Source organism: Zalophus californianus, chromosome 2 (assembly GCF_009762305.2).
Source record: "Zalophus californianus isolate mZalCal1 chromosome 2, mZalCal1.pri.v2, whole genome shotgun sequence".
Classification (NCBI taxonomy): domain Eukaryota; kingdom Metazoa; phylum Chordata; class Mammalia; order Carnivora; family Otariidae; genus Zalophus; species Zalophus californianus.
In genome coordinates this window covers 126,574,631-126,595,185 of record NC_045596.1, presented here as the reverse complement: position 1 = coordinate 126,595,185, position 20,555 = coordinate 126,574,631, and the positions used below count along the sequence as shown (strand labels likewise).

The 20,555-nt window shown below is 40.7% G+C and overlaps 1 protein-coding gene and 2 non-coding genes across 3 annotated transcripts; all 3 read right to left on the bottom strand.

The window, feature by feature from the left end:
• Window positions 1-15,908: 15,908 nt before the first annotated feature.
• Window positions 15,909-20,300, bottom strand: RPS3A (ribosomal protein S3A). Its single transcript, XM_027598773.1, has 6 exons — window positions 20,065-20,300; window positions 19,182-19,285; window positions 18,641-18,828; window positions 17,147-17,355; window positions 16,250-16,359; window positions 15,909-16,082 (listed from the first exon to the last, which is right to left on the bottom strand). The coding sequence occupies exons 1-6, from the start codon at window positions 20,124-20,126 to the stop codon at window positions 15,961-15,963; spliced, it is 795 nt and encodes a 264-aa protein (XP_027454574.1). The 5' UTR covers window positions 20,127-20,300; the 3' UTR covers window positions 15,909-15,960.
• LOC113926112 lies at window positions 16,567-16,640 on the bottom strand. Its single transcript, XR_003521188.1, has one exon. It is a non-coding gene; the product is annotated as a small nucleolar RNA SNORD73 (small nucleolar RNA).
• Window positions 18,042-18,114, bottom strand: LOC113926111. The gene has a single exon (XR_003521187.1). It is a non-coding gene; the product is annotated as a small nucleolar RNA SNORD73 (small nucleolar RNA).
• Window positions 20,301-20,555: the final 255 nt, after the last annotated feature.

Genomic DNA, 20,555 nt, shown 5'->3' with positions numbered 1-20,555 from the left:
GTCCTTTTCTCATACTAGACTGAGTCTTTTGAGAATGGAGATGGTACCTTTATATCTCCAACCCTTTGCATGATATAGGGCTCAACAAAAGTTGATTGGTTGGTTGGTTGATTGGTAGATTGGTTAGTTCAATGGAAAGCTTTCACACATAGCAATACTGTCTTGGATACACCAAGATCCAATATCTTTCCTCTTCAACTTGTTGACAGAAATCTTTATTGAAACAAAACCCAAAGTTTTGTATCATTTTGCTCCTTCATGGCAAATTTTTTGCTTGCTACTTATTACCCACTCAACTGACAAGAAGCCAAGATGTTGCTCAGGATGGGTTTTCATAGGTACCTTCTTGTTCTCTTATAATGATTGAACGTAATTTTTATACTCAGTGAATTTCATAGGGGAGAAATAGGAATGTATTCTTTTTCCTTTCCATAATTTTAGGTGAAACCTGATATTGTACAACCAAGCCTACTCAAACTAGAATCTTCAAATTCTTTTTCTTTAGTGGGTTGAAACTAGAGAAGTAGTTTATTTTTTTTATTTTTATTTTTTAAGATTTTATTTATTCATTTGAAACACAGAGACACAGAGAGCATGAGCAGGGGGAGAGGGAGAAGCAGGCTCCCCACTGAGCCAGGAGCCCGATGTGGGGCTCAATCCCAGGACCCTGGGATCATGACCTGAGCTGAAGGCAGACGCTTAACCATCCGAGCCACCCAGGCGCCCCTAGAGAAGTCTTAATAAATTATTCTCATCCTTTTGAAATACTTAAGAGTTTTTAAAAAGATGTCCTTGTTTACATAGCTGGGGGGTTAATATATCTGTCATTGTGCTCATGGAAATCACAGGTTTTAAATATAGCCTGAAACAGTCATAGTGAAAAACAATCAGTGCATTTATCAAGATTTATTGTTAGAACGAGCATTTGGAAAAAAAATATTTTTTTTCTATAGTATTTGTTATACATCAAGTCTTAACAATAATTTTTTGGTTTTTATTCAGTTTCTTAGGCTTAGATACATATACCTAGAGAAATAGTGATGGATATTTGGGCTAATTATAATAGGAGATAATTCATTATAGTCATTAATGGTTTATTCGTTTTTATGGTTAATTCCTTTACATTAATGCCAGATGCACTTGGGCCATATGATTCATAACTCAATGCCATTTTGAATACTTAACAGTGAATTTTTCAGAACTAATAGGAAATCAATTTTTTTAAAGATTTTATTTATTTGAGAATGAGAGAGAGAGCACATGAGAGGGGTAAGGGTCAGAGGGAGAAGCCGACTCCCCGCTGAGCAGGGAGTCCGATGTGGGACTCAATCCCGGGACTCCAGGATCATGACCTGAGCTGAAGGCAGTCGCTTAACTGACTGAGCCACCCAGGCACCCAGGAAATCATTTTCTAACCTATGCCTTTTTTACTTCACTGTATATTATAGAGGGGAAAAAAAAAATACAAAGCCTAAATCAGAACAACAGCACCATCTAGGGGCATCTCTCCTAATTGCAAGCTCATCCTGTTAAACCACAGAAGAGTCGGCCTCAGACCAGAACTCAACCTGCAGAGGTTAAATGATTTGCCTAAGGTCATAAAGGTATGGCAGAGCCTAAAGCAAAACCTAGCTAGCTCTACTGATTCCCAGTTGAGTGATTTTCCCATTTGTTGTGCTAAAATGATACATTTCTCTTTAGCAATTAAACAAGTAGATTTGATCTGTTTTATTGTTCTTATAAATATAAACATAGCTTCTCAGGTATAATACATAATTAGAATGAGTTGCAGAATGTGTTGTGATGAGCACTGGGTGTTACACACAACTAATGAATCACTGAACACTGTCAAAAACTAATGATGTACTATACAGTGGCTAACTGAACATACCACATACATACATAAAAATACCAGTTTAAAAAAAAAGAATGAGTTGCAGAGAATAAATTAAAGCCTTAAATTTATTTCTCTTCAAGAAAATAAGAGAATTTCTGCTTAGCTTCTTAATTTTACGTAGACAGTTTATATTGATGTTACCTAAAAGCTCAAACATGAACTGATCCATTAATGGGGATTCCTTTTAGGCTTAATAGGGAATTTATGAATGCTTGAAACATCAGATCATGAAAAGATGTTTCTGTGAGGCTGTGCTCTTGGTAAGAGCAAAAATTCCTAAACCTAGGTTTTCATACACGTGTAGTGCAAAACACTGTTACAGTATTTTGGAGTCTAATAGATTAACTCAGGCACTGTTAAGCTAATAAATTTATATTTCAGAGTCTGGGATACATTCTGGACTTTTTTTTTTTTTTTTAAGGAATCTTAATTGTATGTAAGCCATGGATTGTTTATCTTCAAATACTGACATCTCGTGTTGAGAGAGCCAATATTTCAATGAGCCAATAACTCATTGAAATATTTTTCAGGAGAGGTAGTGATTCAAATTCCTTTAGAAGAATTTAGAAAGGAAAGGAAATTTAGAAAGGAAAATTACCTATTGGTTGTCTATCCTCTTTTAACAGAAATCAACTGACAGTCTTAATACCCCAATACCCATATTTAGTTCTTCTTTACAATTAAAATAAAAAGGACAGTGACATTTATTTCTTCACTCATAATTAAGTTTGTTTATTCAATAGAGCCCTGACTCAGAGGACCACTGAGGCCCACCACAATGTTCTCCCGATCCCAAGTAGCCAACAGCTGAAGAGCAGATTTGTTACTTCCAAAGAGCATCAGAGCATGTAACTAACCCTTCAGTTCAGTAGTGTTACCTAAGATTGCTCTGTACAGACATACTTCGGTGATATTGAAGGTTCAATTCCAGACCACTGCAATAAAGTAAATATCACAGTAAAGCAAGTTAAATGAATATTCTGGTTTCCCAGCACATATAGAAGTTATGTTTACACTATACCATAGTCTATTAAATGTGCAATAGCATTATGTTTAAAAAAATGTACATACCTTAACTTAAAAATACTTTATTGCTAAAAAATGCTAACCATATCTGAACTTTCAGCAAGTCATAATCTTTTTGCTGGTGGAGGGTCTGGCCTCAGTGTTGATGGCTGCTGAGTGGCCAGGGTGGTGGCTGCTGAAGGCTGGGGTGGCTGGGGCAATTTCTTAAAATAGGACAACAGTGAAGTTTGTCACATTAATTGACTCTTCGTTTCATGAACGATTTCTCTGTAGCATGTGATGCTAATTAATAGCATTTTACCCAGAGTAGAACAACTTTCAAAATTGGAGTCAGTCTTCTCAGACTAAATTTACAGAATATTCTAAATCCTTTGTTATCATTTCAACAATCTTCACAGCATCCTCACTGGGGTAGATTCCATCTCAAGAACCACTGTCTTCCTCACCCGTAAGAAGCAACTCCTCATCTGTTAAAGTTTTACCATGAGATGGCAGCAATTCAGTCCCACCTTCAGACTCCACTTCTAATTCTGGTTCTCTCGCTATTTCCACCACATCTGCAGTGACTTCCTCCACTGAAGTCTTGAACTCCTCAAGGTCATCCTTGAGAACTGGAACCAACTTCTTCTAAACTTCTGTTCATGTTGATATCTGACCTCTTCCCATGAATCACGAATGTTCTTAATGGTATCCAGAATGTTGAATCCTTTCAGAACGTTTTCAACTTACTTTGCCGAGATCCATCACTATCTTTGGCAGCTATAGCCTTATGGAATGTGTTTCTTAATGAGAACACTCAAAAGTTGAAATTATTCCTTGATCCATGGGCCATAGAATGGATGTTGTGTTAGCAGACATGAAAACACTGATGTTGTCCATCTCCATCAGAGCTCTTGGCTGACCAGGTGCATTGTCAGTGAGCAGTCATATCTGGAAAGGAAATCTCTGAGCAGTAGGTCTCAACAGTGGGCTTAAAATACTCTGTAAACCGTGTTGTAAACAGATGTGCTGTCATCCAGGCTTTGTTGTTCCACTGATAAAGCAGAGGTAGAGTAGATTCACCATAACTCATAAGGGCTGTAGGATTTGGGAAATGGTAAATGAACATTGGCTTCAACTTTAAAGTTACCAGCTGCCTTTGCCCCCAACAAGGGAGTCAGCCTGTCCTTTGAAATTTTGAAGCCAGGCATTGACTTCTCCTCTCTAGCTATGAAAGTTCTGGATGATGTTTCACTCCCAATATACAGGTGTTTCATCTACATTGAAAATCTATTGTTCAGTGTAGCTACCTTCATGAATGATCTTAGCTGGATCTTCTGGAGAACTTGCTGCAGCTTCTCCATCAGCGCTTGCTGCTTCATCCTGCACTTTGATGTTGTGAAGATGGCTTCTTATCTTAACCCTGATGAGCTGGCCTTTGCTGGCTCTAGACTTGTCTTGTGCAGCTTCCTTATCTCTCTCAGCCTACATAGAATTAAAGAAGTTAGGGCCTTGCTCTGGATTAGGCTTTGGCTTAAGGGAATGTTGTGGCTGGTTTGATCTCCCATCCAGACCACTCCAACTTTTTCCATATCATCAGTAAGGCTGTTTCACTTTTCTTACCATTCATGTGTTCCCTGGAATAGCACCTTTAATTTCCTTTGAGAACTTTACCTTTGAATTCACAGTTCTGCTAACTTTCATGCAAGAAGCTTGGCTTTTGGCCCATCTCAGCTTTCGACATGCCTTCCTCACTAAACAATCATTTCTAGCTTTTGACTTAAAGTGAGAGACATGCAACTCTTCCTTTCACTTGAATACTTAGAGGCCATTGTAGGGTTATTGGCCTCATTTCAACATTGTTGGGTCTCAGGGAAACAATGTAATAGTAATATCAAAGATCACTGATTATAATTCAGCATTATAACTAAAATAATAATGAAAAAGTTTGAAATATTGCAAGACTTACCAAAATGTGGCACAGAGACACAAAGTGAGCAAATGCTGTTGGAACTGTGGCACCGATAGGCTTGCCCAATGCAGGGTTGCCACAGACCTTTAATTTGTAAAAAACAAAAACAAAAACAAACAAAAAACCACACAGTATCTACATAGTGCAATGAAGTGCAATAAAATGAGCTATGCCTGTACTAAGGAGAGACAGTGGTGTCTTCTCTTAGACATGAAATGTCAAAGCTATTAAAAAATAAATATACAGTGATGAAAAAATCATCCAATTCATTTATATATATATATATACAGAGCACAGTAGGGGAAGCTGAATACTGGTGAACAGACAGAGGCCTGCATCTTTGCTGGTCAGAGGGGTCTGGCTGTGCTATGAGAAGGCTTAGTTGTCCACTGCAATAAGACAGTTTGGGGCAAGGTCAGAGAGCAACAAATTACATGGCGCTAAAGCACCATGCCTCCAGAAGACTAACTGCTAAGCGGGATGCTTGCCCCTATGCAAGTGTGTCAGGCTGTTCCTGCTAGATTGGGCCAGATGGCCGCTAGATGGCCAGCACATTCTATTTGATGGACACAAGGAGGGACTACTTGATAAAGAGAATAAGGGCAAATGATGAGATGAGACCCAAGAAACAGTACCTCTGGAAAGATGAGAGTCAGAATTATACACTCACAAGTAGGACTGCTGAGAAGACCCCGCATACTGATGATCCCCACAAAGCCAGCAGCCAAATCACTCAAGCTGCTGTCCAACTGCACAAAGTAAGATTTTCTTCTTTACGATTTGGTAATAAGGACCACTGCCATCAGGCCATAGATGGCAATAATAACCATAACCACTGGAATGTTGGATATTATCAGATCTAGCGTGATTCCTGGAGGTGATGCCCAAGCCACCATGCAGAGCCATACATGGAGCCAACATCCTGAATCCCATGGTGGCCAAGAAGCCCATGACAAAGAAGTGTATTCAGGTTTGGTTCCAGACATAAGTAGGTATGAAGGAGTAAGTTCATAGTGTGGAAAGCATATCCCAGAATGGGACAGACACTAAAATGCAGCAAGTCCGTGACCTAGCTGGTTAGACCCATTTTTTTTTTAATTGGAGCATAATTTGCATAAAATGTATAGATACTAAGTATACAGTTCTGTGAGTTTTGACAATTCTGTACACTCATAACCATCAATAAATAGAACATTTCCATCACCATAGGAAGTTTCATGCCCCTTTCCAGTCAGTCATCACATCCTACTCTCCTCCCCCACCGCCTTCCCCCTGCAGAGGCAATCACTGTTCTGATTTCTATCACCAAAGATTCGTTTTGCCTGTTCTAGAATGTCATAAAAATGAAATAACATAGTATCTAGTCTTCTGGCTTCTTTTGCTCAACATATTTTTGAGAGTCATCCATGTTTGGTGTAATATAACTTGTTCCCTTTTATTTCTCAGTAATATTTCATCATATGCATACATCACAATTTATCCTATTTTTTTTCTAGTTTGCAGCTATTATGAATAAAGCTGGTTTGTACATTCCCACCCCAGCCTTATCATTGACTAGTAGTATTAACATTTTGAAGTCTTTATGTACGCATAGGATTTCATTTCTCTTGGATAAAAATCTAGGAGTAAGGGCGCCTGGGTGGCTCAGTTGGTTAAGCAACTGCCTTCAGCTCAGGTCATGATCCTGGAGTCCCGGGATCGAGTCCCACGTCGGGCTCCCTGCTCGGCAGGGAGTATTCTTCTCCCTCTGACCCTCTTCCCTCTCGTGCTCTCTCTCTCTCAAATAAATAAATAAAATCTTTAAAAAAAAATCTAGGAGTAAAATTCTTAAGGGGTGAAATAGATATATATTTAATTTTATTAAAAAGCTGCCTGTTTGGGGCACGTGCGTGGCTCAGTTTAAGGTTAAGTGGCCGACTCTTGATTTTAGCTCAGGTCATGATCTCAGGGTCCTAGGATCGAGCCCTGCATCAGGCTCCTAGCTCAGTGGGGACTTGTCTGAGAGTCTCCCTCTGCCACTCCCTCCGCTCACACTTGCTTGCTCACACACTTGTTCTCTCTAAAATAAATCTTTAAAAAAATAAAGGCTGTCTGTTTTCCAAAGTTTTGTACCATTTTACACTCCATTAGTGATACTTGAGAGTTCCAGTTACTCCAATCCTTACCAGCATTTGGTTTGTTCTTTTTTTTTTTTTAAGATTTTATTTATTTTGAGAGAAAGAGCAAGAAAGAGAGCCCAAGCAGGGGGGAAAGGCAGAGGGAGAGGGAGAAGCAGACACCCCACTGAGCAGGGAACCTAACATAGGGCTCCATCTCAGGGCCCCGGGATCATGACCTGAGCCGAAGGCAGACACTTAACCAACTGAGGCACTCAGGCACCCCCAGCATTTGGTTTAAAACAGTCTAATGGTATTGTCAGTTTCTGCCTCTGTAGTGAATTATATTTTCTTTTGAACAAAACAATTACAGTTCTACAAACAAAGAGCTAATGACACCTGCAATAATTTAACCTTGACTTCCTGAATGGTCTTAGCAATTGGAAGTTCACTACCCTTGCTTTCACACTTGCATTGCCTATCACAGTATTATATCCATCAGAGGATTAATCACCAATTAAATTGGTGTAACTGGATATTTAATACTATTAAAGAATTATTGAAATTTAGAAGTGTGTTAATAGGATTGTGGTTATGTTTTTAAGGAATTGTTTTAGAGATACATGCTGAAATACTTTTAATATCTGAAATTTGCTTCAAAATAATTTGAGGAGAAAGCGTCAAGACTGTGCAGTGTTTGACATTTTACCCAACTTATAAGCTGGGAAGTTAACCTGTCACAGTTTCATGGATGCTGGCAAAAGACATGAGACTGCTGGGTCAGAAATAAAAGGATTTTATTACTCATAGCAAACCAATAGCCGAAGCCTCGTGTTCATTTGTTCCAGTTTCCCATGCCCTTCAAATCCCACAGAGGTAGAGCAAAGGGCCCACCATATAGTGGGTTGCATTACAAAAGAGGAACACTAAGATTTAGCATTTGTGTAGTAAATGGAAGCAAGCCTGCCCTTTTTCCAGGGGGAGACATTACATCATCCCTCAAGATTGCTCACAAGGATGCAGACACAAACTTGAGAAATGGCCCAGGTAAAGAGCAGGCAAAGAATTGTATTCTTGGCATACTCAACGAGAACCTGCAGGGATACTTGGGCTCTATAGCAGATTGCTTCTCACAATTCACTCCTCACTGGGACATGTTCTTAGCCAAATCCTAATTTTTACATGAATATGCTCCTCCATCAACCACTCTGATTAATCAGCAGAGGTTAGAATCTCACAGCACATTTAACTTAAGACTATCATCAGTTAGACTTGAAGCAACAGATGAAGCCAACGTGTGGTATTGACCTCATTCTCTCCAGGGTTCCACACTTCGCCATCTGTGAATAAGCCCAAGAGGGTAGCAGTAGCTCTTATTGAGGTAGCCATGATGTATTCTAAGGCCAGGCCATTATTCATTATGAACAGTGCAAGTGAGTTTCAGCTTATCTGCTAATCTTTGGTGTCGTTGTCAATAATTAGAGGGGCAATAGAGGGGCAAAAAAGCAACCCCCATCCCCAGTGGAGAGCCATCTCATGACCCATTTTTTTTTCCCATCCAAAAATATAACCAAAAGGGCAAAGGTCACTTGAGAATTTGTTGTCAGCCCTGATTGGATTATCATCACATTGGTTTGAGTCACATGGACAGTGTCACCAAATAGTTGCAGTTCCAGGTGCCATTTTGGGCATTACTCATAGCCACTCAGACATCACAAGCATGTGATCAGCCAAATTGAATCAAGGTTGTGTTGATCTGCCAGTTTGTACACATTTTGCATTTGGAAGCTGCGGTTGATGGCATCAGGCATAGCAGAATAGTTCAGGACCAACCATGTCTATCTTGTTTTCTTGGCACATGGACACAGATGAGGAACCCAGTAGCAGGTCAGACTCAGCTGCAACTGCCACGTAAGTGAGGTAGAAGTTTCGGATTAAGTTTACCTGTTCTCAACTAGGAGCAATTTTTTTTCTCCCAGGAGACATTTGGCAATGTCCAAAGACCTTTTTGTCACAACTGGGGGAAAGGTGCTACTGGCATCTAATGGGTAGACACCAATGATACTGCTAAACAGCCCACAGTGCACAAAACAGCCCCTCACAACATTGAATTATCTGGCCTAAAATATTAATAGTGCCAAGACTGGGAATGATCTAGGTAACAACGAGTACATTAACTGCTGCCCTGCCCTCCCTCTCAGGATCTAAGGTGTTCTCTCCTCCGATGCCAGGCCAGGGGAGACATTTATAATTTCATCTTTTCTCCAGTCATCCCCACTTTGACCCAGACCTTTTGTCCTGATTATCACCCAGAAGGCAGCCGAGAGCTGATCCTTTTCTGGGGATTGCCATATTCTGTGACCCCCAACTACCTTACTCAGGTGTGTAGAACCAGGAGGAAGTGAGGGTGGTAGAATCAGAAAACTTGTTCTCAATGCCCAGCAATGCTAGATATCTGTGGGTGGCAGAAAGCCATGAAATATCCTTCAGATGCTCTGCTAAGTGGCCTTTGTAACAAAAAGTGCCCCAACGCCAGATTGCAAGTGCTCTGGAAAACTAAGAACATGGCACATATGATACTAGTTTCAAGGGCTACAGTTGTGTAGTCAGTTGACCAGACTGGAACAGCAACATCATAACCTAAAAATGTATCAGTGGTGCTGAGGCATCATCAATTACCCTGAGTGGTGACAATGTAGTCCAGTGGAGTCCGTCTGTCAGTAGTCAGTCTGCCTTCATTCACCTTGGGACACATGAGCCAAGTTTTGGCAGTCACACGTCTGGCATGCATGAGAAAGAGTTCTTTACTGTGTGCACAGCCCTTAATGGTGAACGCGTCGCCATGTGTGGGGGCAGTCTGGGCAGTGCGGGCTTCATCAGTAGTTTGATTCTACTAGGTTGTGTCAATCTGGGTGGTGTGGGCTTGATTGGTAGCTTGATTCTACTAGGTCATGTCAGAGCTGGCCTTTACCAGATGGTCCAATCAGTAGCCACAATTTGTTCCCACAATTTACAGCCCTAAAAAAGGGATGTTTTTAATCTGCCTGAATAGTCTTTCAAGTGGCAGACCAGATGGCTAGGCCGTGGGCAAAGAGTCAGCAAAGGAGATTGTTCATCAAGGGAAAAATTGACAGATCTATGAGAACCGCCTTGAATTCAGCTCACTGAGCGGTGACCACACTTTAGTTCTGCATAGCATAATGAGTACCATCAGCTTTCAACTTAGCTGAGCCACCACACAATCTGAATTGTGTATTTAGGGGAGTATTTAGGGGATCTCTTCGAAGTGAGGGCCCCCATGAGCCAGCAGCTGTGCTTTCAGGCAGTGGGGTGAGAGACATGGTTTCCCAAGAGTAACTGTCACCAGTTCATGAAAAATGAAGATGCTAAAGCTGCTCCAATTTTTACTTGACCAGGAAGGCCCATTTACTGAAACATATGCTGTCTCCAATACCCAAAGCATCTAAGGAGTTGGGCCTCCTTTTGTGGCAGGTCAGAGACTTCTCTTGATTACTAAAGGGATTAAACATTCTAAACCCACGCACAGTCCCACGAAACTAGGTGGTGAGCAGGCCCCTGATTTTTACTGGAGGTTATCAAACACCCTTGTTGGAAGGGTGATAAAAACCAGTCAAGGCCTATGAGATTAAGGGTTCTGACTTAACCAACTAATAGGACATCTATATAGTGAAAATACTGGACATCAAAGGGCTAGAGGCCCTTGTGTTAAATCCTGGCCCACCCACTGGTGGCGAATGGCAGGGAGTTTGTCCTATTAACACTTTTCTAAAAGTAGCAGTGCCCTGGATGGGATAATCTTTGAAACTTTATAGCACAAGCATGTACACATCAATCTCAGGCTTAGCAGAATATACAGTAGTACGCTGGACTGACCCAGAGGTGTGCACACATGCACACATTTATTCTGAAAGTACAATTTTTCTCCATTGCAAGTTTTGCCCAAACCCTATCAGTTAACTTGAATGCTGTATATTTCCTTATTTATAGCAGGTTGTCAGTAAGCTTTTTATGTAAAGGGCCAAGGAGCAAAATTAAGGGTAGTATGTAGGCATAATGAGCAGAAAATCTCCACAAAATTTTTATTAAGTTTAAACTAACAGTCGTAATTGTTTTTAAAATAATAGGCGGCTTTCTTTCGGGGTTGGTGACATTTCCCTTAAGTGTTCAAGTCGGCAATCTCCATCAACTGCAAATGTTCACCTATTGATGCTGATTTGTAATGAGATTTTATGCATTGCGTCTTTGAAGGGGTCTTCTCAGATAGGTGATACGAAACCTTGCATTCTTACTGTGTTGCTGCAGTGTGCATTGTGCTGCCCCTTAGTGTGGAGTGATGAGTGTGCCAAAGATGGCCTGTCAAAACTACTCAACTCTGCTGCTGCAGGGCCAGAGGCAGCAACTGATAGTACCTAAAGCTGAATGTGGAGCTGTGTTCCAAACTTTGTGTATACTGAGATTTGAATTTCATATAAATTTCCACATGTGATGAATTTTTTTTTTTCCAGCCATATGAAAATGGAAAAACCACTCTTAGCTTGCAGGCCATCAAAAAACAGACACTGGCTAGATTTAGCCCATGGGCAGTAATTAGCTGACACATCCTACAAAAATACAACCCAAGTTGTTTATCACATGGATAGTTAAGGACTGCAACAGCTGCCAGGAAATCACAGGCAAGAAGTCCCCAATAAAGGAAACCAAATCAAGGGAATAGAACAAATGGTAAAAACCTTAATTTATGAAAACTCTGCCTCAAAGAATTGAAATTACATTCTCACAGAGTATTCTGCATACCTGGCACTATTCAATCAGAACAACTACCAAGATATATTTTATAAACTCACTGGATTAAAAAAAACTCTTTGAGCTTCTAGCCAAAACAAACTAACTTATTTATAGGGGAAAGAAAATTAGAAAAATTATCATTAGACCTTCATTAGCAAAGTTTTATGCCACAGGAAAATGCAGTATTATATTTAAAATGCTCAAAGTAAAAGCCAAGGATGTTCTATCCAATAAAAGTGACTTTCAGGTATAAAGCACACTGACAAACTATACTAAACATGCAAGAATTCAGAAAATAATGCCACGAGAACTTCCTGAGGAATTGACCAGAGAACAAGCTTCAAACAAATTAACTACAGAGCTGTATCAATGCAAGGACTGAAGTGGGCATTAAGGACCTATATACTTGTAGCAATTAGACTCCTACATAAGGCCTAAGAGGGAGAATATAAGTATTGGCAGTGTGCTCAAGCAATGTTAACAGTACAACTCTAAAAATTTAGTTGGCCAGGGCACCTGGGTAGCTCTGTCAGTTTAAGTGTTCAACTCTTGGTTTTGGCTCAGGTCATGAAGTCATGGTGGTGAGATTGAGCCCCTTGAGCCCTGTGTCTAGTTTGAGCTCAATGCTGGGTCGGCTTCAGATTCTTTCCCTCCTCCTCTGCCCCTCTCCCCATTCGCACACGTGCATTCTCTGCCTCTCTAAAAATAAAATTTTTAAAAATTAGTGGGCCATGTCACATTTAAAAAAAAAAGTCCAATAATTATGTTGGTGATGGTTAGACTACTGTGCATAAAGTGTGGGATGAATAATGATGGCATATTCTGTCGTACCATTGTGACATTGAGAATGTCCATGTCTTTTCCAGCTTTTAGAGGCCACCCAGTTCCCTTGGCCCATGGCCTTCTTTCTCCATCAAAGCTAGTAACATCAAGCAGAACCCTCACACTGGGGCGCCTGAGTGGCTTAGTTGTTAAGCATCTGCCTTTGGCTCAGGTCATGATCCCAGCGTCCTGGGATCAAGCCCCACATCAGGCTCCCTGCTCAGCGGGAAGCCTGCTTCTCCCTCTCCCACTCCTCCTGCTTGTGTTCCCTCTCTGTGTCTCTGTCAAATAAATAAAATCTTAAAAAAAAAAAAAAACCCTCACACTGCATTATCCCAATCTCTTCTGCCTCATTTTTCCAGTTAAAAACCTGTGTAATTACATAATGTGCACCCAAATTATCTAGGATACTTTTCCAAGCACCTTTTGTACATTAGTACACTTATAACACTCAACTGTACACGTTCAAGAAGCAAAAGCCACTTAAAAAAAGCAAAAGCCAGTTTCAGATCAACTGTTAGTTTTGCTGCCTAATCCAATCATACCTGAACACAAAGGTCTTGGTTTTGAAGATTCCCCCATCCCTGGTTACGACAGTTGTTTTCCAATGAAAAGACCCAAGTAAAATTGTTCCAATTAAGAGTCAAGTACAGAAAAGCCGTATGTGAATACTTAGTTAGAATCTATGTGTTAAGTTTCTAAGATACTTAAATGGGAAACAGGGAACAGAATTACCCTTTACAGTATTTCCCACTGGTTGGAAGTTACCTACCTTCAAGTTGGCCTAAAAGATAACTTGATTAAACCCATCATCAGACAGGCTGAACCATTTAAAAAATTCAATCACATACTCTTTCTGGGACCATTTTCAAATGAAAACTTGTAAGATGTAGCAGACTGGAGCTTGACTATTGATTCTCATTAATGTCTAACACCCAAGATAAAAACCGTTTAATTCCAGGACCCTACCCTCAGAGTGACGCTTTGTTAGACCAACTTCTGTCCACCCTGGAAAGGAAGCTCCTGTCATTTGAGATCCAAATGTACAACTCATGTTTTTTACTGAAAACATTTGCTTCTTCACTATGGGATATTAACAGGAATGTCATTCCTTCCTTTATTCAACCAACACTGAACTTCTAGGCACTGGAGGTACAGTGGTGAACAAGACCAAAAAACAGTCCTCATGGAATATTCTCGTAGACACAAGTAAAAACTACAGAAAAAGTAACCGGAAATTGGGAATGCCAGATAGGGCACGATTTTTAATAGGCCAAGCCTATCATCGGGGTCTACTGAGACTTAGAGGTAAAGGAGCAAGCTCTGTGGCATGTAAGGATAGAGTGTTCCACGCACAGGGAAAACAAGTGCCAAAGCCCTAAGGTAAGAATGTACCTAGCCAGCCCATCCAGGAATAGTGAGGGCAGCCTGGCTAGAAATGTTAGGGGAATGGTAATAAGAGCTCAGGGGCAAGATCAGTTTGGGCCTTGAGTGAACAGACCATCTAAAATTCCTTAAGAGGGGACCTAGGGAGGCCAGGTAAGCAGCAACAATCCAGGTAGTAATGATGGCAAAAGTGATCACAATGAAGTTGGTTAGAAATGGTGAGATTCCAGATATAGTTTGAGTATCAAGGATGAGCAGAAGATTTTGGCCTAAAACATAAGTGTGGGTTAAACTGTTAGGATCCAGAATACCGTTTTAGACCTGTCAAATGTGAAATGCCTATTTTATATCCAAGTAAAGATGTCAAGTAAGCAGTTGGATAGACAAACCTATAGTTCAAAGGTACAGGATAGAAATAAAAATCTGCATGTCAGTTTAATATATTAAATAAGAGTATTGATAAATGTCCAAGGACTAAGCCCTAAGCTTCTCCAACACTAAAGTGTGAGATGAACTAGTAAAGAGTGGCTATTGACATGGGAGGAAATCTTTTAAGATTCTAGCAACTGTCAAATGTCACTAGAGGAATATAAAATATAGGTCATAAATAGACCATTTAGACCTAGCAACAAAGTTATGGCAACCTTCACAGCAACAGCTTGTGGGAAAGTGTCTAATTCATAATTTAAAAGTAAAATTAGGTACAAAGAAAATGGATTACTCAAACAACAAACAAAAAACTGCTCATTGTCCAAGAAAAAATCGTCAACTTTTTTGAGTTTTCTTTTTGTTTTGTTTTTAAAGATTTTATTTGACACAGAGCGAGAGAGAGGGAGAGAGCACGAGCAGGGGGAGCAGCAGGCAGAGGGAGAAGCAGGCTTCCTGCATGAGCAGGGAGCCCGACGTGGGGCTCGATCCCAGGACCCTGGGACCATGGCCTGAGCTGAAGGCAGCGGTTTAACCAACTGAGCCACCCAGGCGCCCCTGAGTTTTGCTATGTAAGGGGTTTGAATAAATATCAATCAAGGTGAAAACTGCTAGAGCCAGGACCTTGATTAGGCAAGAGGGAGGGCAAAAAATGCTAATATATGTGGGAATTTAAGTTCTCTCATCTACTTTAAATTTTCTAATGATTTTAAGGTCATCAGCTGATCAAAAATGAAAAGTTGGAGATGAGAAGGACTACAGAACAGAACGGGTGAACAACTAGAGGAGGAAATACTGGCTAGTGGGCACCATCAAATACCCACTTACTAACAGGTGATCGATAACCAATTTCTCTAGACAAGTTCAACTTCACAATACTGGTACACAGTGTGACATTTTGCTGCTATAGCGAAAAAACCCCAAAACTCTTAAGTTACCTTAAACGGGCTCTTCCCATTATTCTATCAGTCTAGTACAGTGATTTTTCAAGTCTGGTCCCTGGCCATCACCATCACCTAGAAACTGTTAAAACCCAAGTTTCCAAAAAAAAAGCAAGTTGGAAGTTTTCAGGTCTTACCCTACAACTATTGAATCAGAAACTCTGGGGGCAGGGCCCTGCCATATTTTAACAAGCCTTCCGAATGGTTCAAGAACCATTTAAGGGATACCTGGGTGGCTTAATCGGTTAAGCATCTGCCTTTGGCTCAGGTCACACTGGGCTCTTTGCTCAGCCGATAGCCTGCTTCTCCCTCTGCTGCTCCCCCTGCCTGTATTCTGTCAAATAAATAAAACCTTAAAAAAAATAGATTTCCTTTTATTAACCCTCCATATTTCCAGATCACTACAGCTTAAAATGGATCACTACTACCTTTTTGCAGCTATTTAGTAACAGAGCAGTGGATAAAATCCATACAACAGTATGGAAAAGTTCACATCACCATCAGTTCAGAATATCTGATTCACCAATCCTACATTATTTAAAAAGAATCATCAGAAATTAAACATCACAAATATGATTTTTTTATTTGTCACCATTAAATGTCTGACTTTTAAACAGATTCTTGGACTGGTGGCTCATATCCATCAGCTCGTTCAACTTTAGCACCGGTCTCATCCCCAGTAGCTTTTCCAGAACTACTACCTTCACCATGAAGCTCCATGAGCTTTCCCACTAAAAGAAAGAAAGAAAATGTTATATAGCACCCCATTATCTTAAAATAATGGGTCTTCAATACTATATAGGCATGACAGAAAAAACCATCATTTGGACTCAGAAAAACAAGACACCAATGTATCTGGCCACAAATTTTTCTCTCAGGAATCCTATTTTTCACTTACATTCAAACTTGGGCTTCTTCAGCATTTTTACTTTTCTAACGAAGACATCATGAAGTGGATAAATAGACTGACAAGCCTTTTCTATATCTTTTCCGATGCTGTCTGGAATCCTGCAAACCAGTCAAGATAGAAAGGATAAACTTATACATATTAATACCCACTTCATTTAATCCACTCAAATCCTCATGTAAGACAGTCTATTATTGCCCCTTTACAGGTGGAGGTTAAATGATCTGGATTATACAGCTAGTTAGTAGGAAAGTTAGCATTTGACCTTTCTGCCTTTTCTATTCCACCCTCTTAGGCAACTGCATGGGAACATCAGAAAAATGTTAACAGTGTTGTATCAGTGGACATCATCTGGGACCAAAACATCTTGTCGTCATCTATTCCCATACATTATTGACTATGGAAACAAGTTTTGCCTAGTCAGTATATTTTCTAATTAAGACAAAAGCATTTCCTATACTTCAAGTCTCACTATCTGCCTTGAGATTGCTTCATTCAAATAAGGATAAAGAAACCAAATCACATTTACTGAGCACTTAACATGTTTTCATTTTAAGGGACATAGCCCGACAGTTTCACAGACAGGATTTTTTATTTATTTATTTTTTGGACAGAGAGAAACACAGCAAGAGAGGCAACACAAGCAAGGGGAGTGGGAGAGGGAGAAGCAGGCTTCCTGTGGAGCAGGGAGCCTGATGGGGGTCTCGATCCCAGACTCCAGGACCATGACCCAAGCCGAAGGCAGACGCTCAACGACTGAGCCACCCAGGCACCCCACAGACAGGATTTAAATACAGGTCTGACTCCACCTTGTTTCATATGCTTTCCTTCATTTGAGATATAATCAGAGATTCAGGGTTATGTGGTATGAGGAAAAGAAACACTTACAATTTATTGACCACTTCTTTCAAGTCATTTGTTTGCACCTCTCGGGTCATGATTTCCATCATCTTTTTCCGAATTTGACGGACCTGTTGGTGCTGAGCATAAGAGGTCTTCCGAATCTGATTATTGCGTTTTTTAGTAAAACCAACACAAAATAGACGAAGCAAATAACCATCGGTAGTCTTGACATCAACATGAGCTTCGATCATGGTCTAGTGAAAAAAGATATTGTCAGATGTACCAGGTTTTAATGTTATCAACTTATAGCCCTCAAATTCTAATATAAAAACACTAGAAAAATCAAGTACTCATCATACAATATAAAGTAACAGAAACTACAAGCCTAAAGAATTAACTTCCTTTTAGTGAACTTACCCAGTTACTCCAAATCTTACTAGCCTTCGTAACTAATAAATACCAAATCCTCTCAACTCTCTTCCCTAGGTAACACCTCTCTCCCCATCTCAACAGCACCCAGCCCCCCAAATCTTTTACGTGCCAGCCTTTAACAGCCTACCCTTCCCACCAATCAACTGTACACCTCTGCATAAGAAAATCAGTTCTAAGAGACTCCAGTCTACACTTACTCTTTTAAAGAATGTGTCTAAGTATACTGCTATAACACTAAATGCGTATTTTTTAAATGTCCTCGTGTTCCAAACTAAAGCCTGATGACGATTAAATATTCAATTTCACAGCTAAAATGTAATAAAAAATCCACTAACTACTCATATTTTTGCCTCAAGTTAAACGAAAATTACCTTAGGTAGCAACAAAAACTGAAATACCTCCTTTGCATTTTGTAAGTTGTATACTTTAGTTTATAAATGAGTATACACTTACAGCAAAAGGACCTTAGAATTCTATTTCCAGAAATTCAACCATAAAATCTTCTGGGAATGTCAGAAATAAATGTAACGGTATAATCAGTATGTATCATTTGGGACCGAAACATTTTGTCATCATTCATTCCCATATACAAAACATCCCAAAAATGAATGTTTAGCCAAACACATCTGACCAATGTAATTATTTCCTGTAATAACAATGCTTTCTAAATGCTTTGTATCAAGTGCTGTGCTCAAGCATATTTAATGGCTCTTTTATTTCATCTTCGTAACTCCAAGAAGTGATACTCTTACCTACCTACCATTTTAGATAAAGGAATCAAAGCTTAGCAAGCTTTATGTCAGAACTGGGAAATGGAGCAAAGACTCCAACCTCACACCAGAGGCTCTGCCACTCTTAGCAACTCTGATAACCCACTTTTAATGCAAGTAAATAAATAAACCTTGAACTCCACTTAAGTAAGAGGTCATGGCTTGCTCACGGCTTTACTCAAGTTCAAGAGTGCCAATCCCAGAGTCAGCACTCAATAAAAGCTAGAAAACATCAAGATTTGAAATGAAATCTACATATGCTCCTCCTTTTCATAACAAGGCATCCTTGGCTATGCACGCCAAAGCACCATGCACGCTAAGGAACTTTTGTTCTCACCTGCCATTTTTTGACCATGGAGCACATTTTGTCACGGGTAAGATCCATGCCATGGAAATTAGTCAGGCAGTTTTTGCCCTGAACATCCTCAGTAATTAGCTTGAATTTTCTAAATGCAACTTCATCATTCTGCAAATCAGCAAGGCTCACTTCAAAAACCCGACCCTTGAGGCCATCAGATGCGATTTCTATAAAACAAGAAATTGTCTTATTAACATTAGGAACCACATAAAGTCAAGCCAACAAAGAACATTCGAGCATAAACTTGAACTTAGAAAGTTAATAGTAAATTATAAAGATCCTAGGTTCTGTTAACCAAATCCATGTGGACACCAATGACTTACTGACAATGCTCACTAGAAACTCAAAAGTACCTAGGCACATTTTCTTAGTAATTCTAAAAATGCACCATCTTTCTTCTACAAGTGTTGTATGAAACAAGCACCACCGTGGCCAAAGCTGCAACCAAGAGCTATTTCCTTAATTCTCCCACCAGTAGACCTTAATTTAAAAAAATGCAAAACAAGAATAAAATACTCACTGGTTCCTTGAGTTCTTGTGACTAATGTTTTTCCAATATTTCTTATATTGAACATAGCTGGTGCTTTCACATCATACCAATCTTTCTTAGAAAATGGATCAACCCTGTATTTTAAAAACATTTAAGTTTTATCGCAAATCACGTAATTCTTATTGAATTTTTAAAACTTTCCTCACTCTAATGATTTTAAATGACTAACTGGCATGTAAGCAACGAGTGTAAGAACCACCTACTCCTCTCAGGGAGGTGAGGGGCGCATATTGCAAACCTAGCTCTTCCCCACGATGTCTGCTTCACTATACACAAACCGGACACTTTGAAAAAGTTTACCACAAACGTACACACTCCCCTCCCCATCGGTTCTTCGGCTACACAAGCAGCATTGCCTCCAAATAACATGCACGTCTCTTGAACTTTACTGGTACGTGAAGACACGTACTGGTAACCCCGGCTCTTCAGAGATTCACACGAGCTCATTAGAACGCCAGAAGTCCCACCTGGTCCAAAGACAGGAAGGGGTGCGGGGTCCCGGGTGAACAAGAGTGACTTCCTCAACTCCAGCTCTCGGGAGCAGTACCCTCTATTACCCGGGGAATTTACAAGGCCAGGAAGCCCACAACACGGAACACGCCAGCTCCGAATAGCGTCGGCAATTTAGCTCAAAAAGGGGGGCGAACAAGGCCAGAAGGCCAAAGGAAAGAAGCCGGCCCGTGGCGACGCAGCACCCATACCCGCCAGGCCGCCGTTCTGGGTTTACCAACCCTGCACGGCCCTCGCAATCCAACTGACATCCTCACCATCCGGCCCACACCGCCATCCAGAACCCACCCGCCGAGCCCAGCATGACCCCAAAAAGCTGGGGGCCAGGACAGGATCCACTTACACTTTCTTCTTGGCTCCCTTTTTGCCGCCTTTCGTAAGGCGCTTGTTCTTGCCGACCGCCATGGCGCTGCTCAGGGAGCCAAAAGGGCGGAAGTTAAACTCACGCGAGAACTTAGGCGTACTGGGCGAGGCGTGCCATCTACGTGACCTTCGATCTTGCGTTTTTCCGGCCTTAAGAATATCGCGACAACAGAAAGAGGAACTCTGATTGTAGCTGCGACAGCGCCCTCACGCGTGTGGAGACTGAGTAGCACGCCGCAGGCGGCTCTCCAGGTCGCGGTGCCCGGGAGGGGGGGGCGCTGGCGCGGGCGGCCTGACGTACGAACCCCTGGTTGCAGTTGGTTTCCGTGGCTCTGAGGCCCGGAAGTAAGTTTCCGTGGCAGGAGGCGGCCTCTGCACCGTAGTTAAAAGCGAACTTACCGGTTCACTGTCGTTTTTGGAGACTATGGGATTCGGAATCAGACAGCAGATCTAGTTTCAAATGCTAGTTTC

Bases quoted from the DNA above. Each gene is read 5' to 3' on its own strand.
- RPS3A (XM_027598773.1), bottom strand. From the start codon at position 20,126: ATGGCGGTCGGCAAGAACAAGCGCCTTACGAAAGGCGGCAAAAAGGGA. The intron at 19,286-20,064 runs GTAAGTGGATCC...TTTAAAATACAG, and splicing joins AAGGGAGCCAAGAAGAAAGT to GGTTGATCCATTTTCTAAGA. The intron at 16,083-16,249 runs GTAAGTGAAAAA...TCTTTCTTTTAG, and splicing joins GAAGAAGCCCAAGTTTGAAT to TGGGAAAGCTCATGGAGCTT.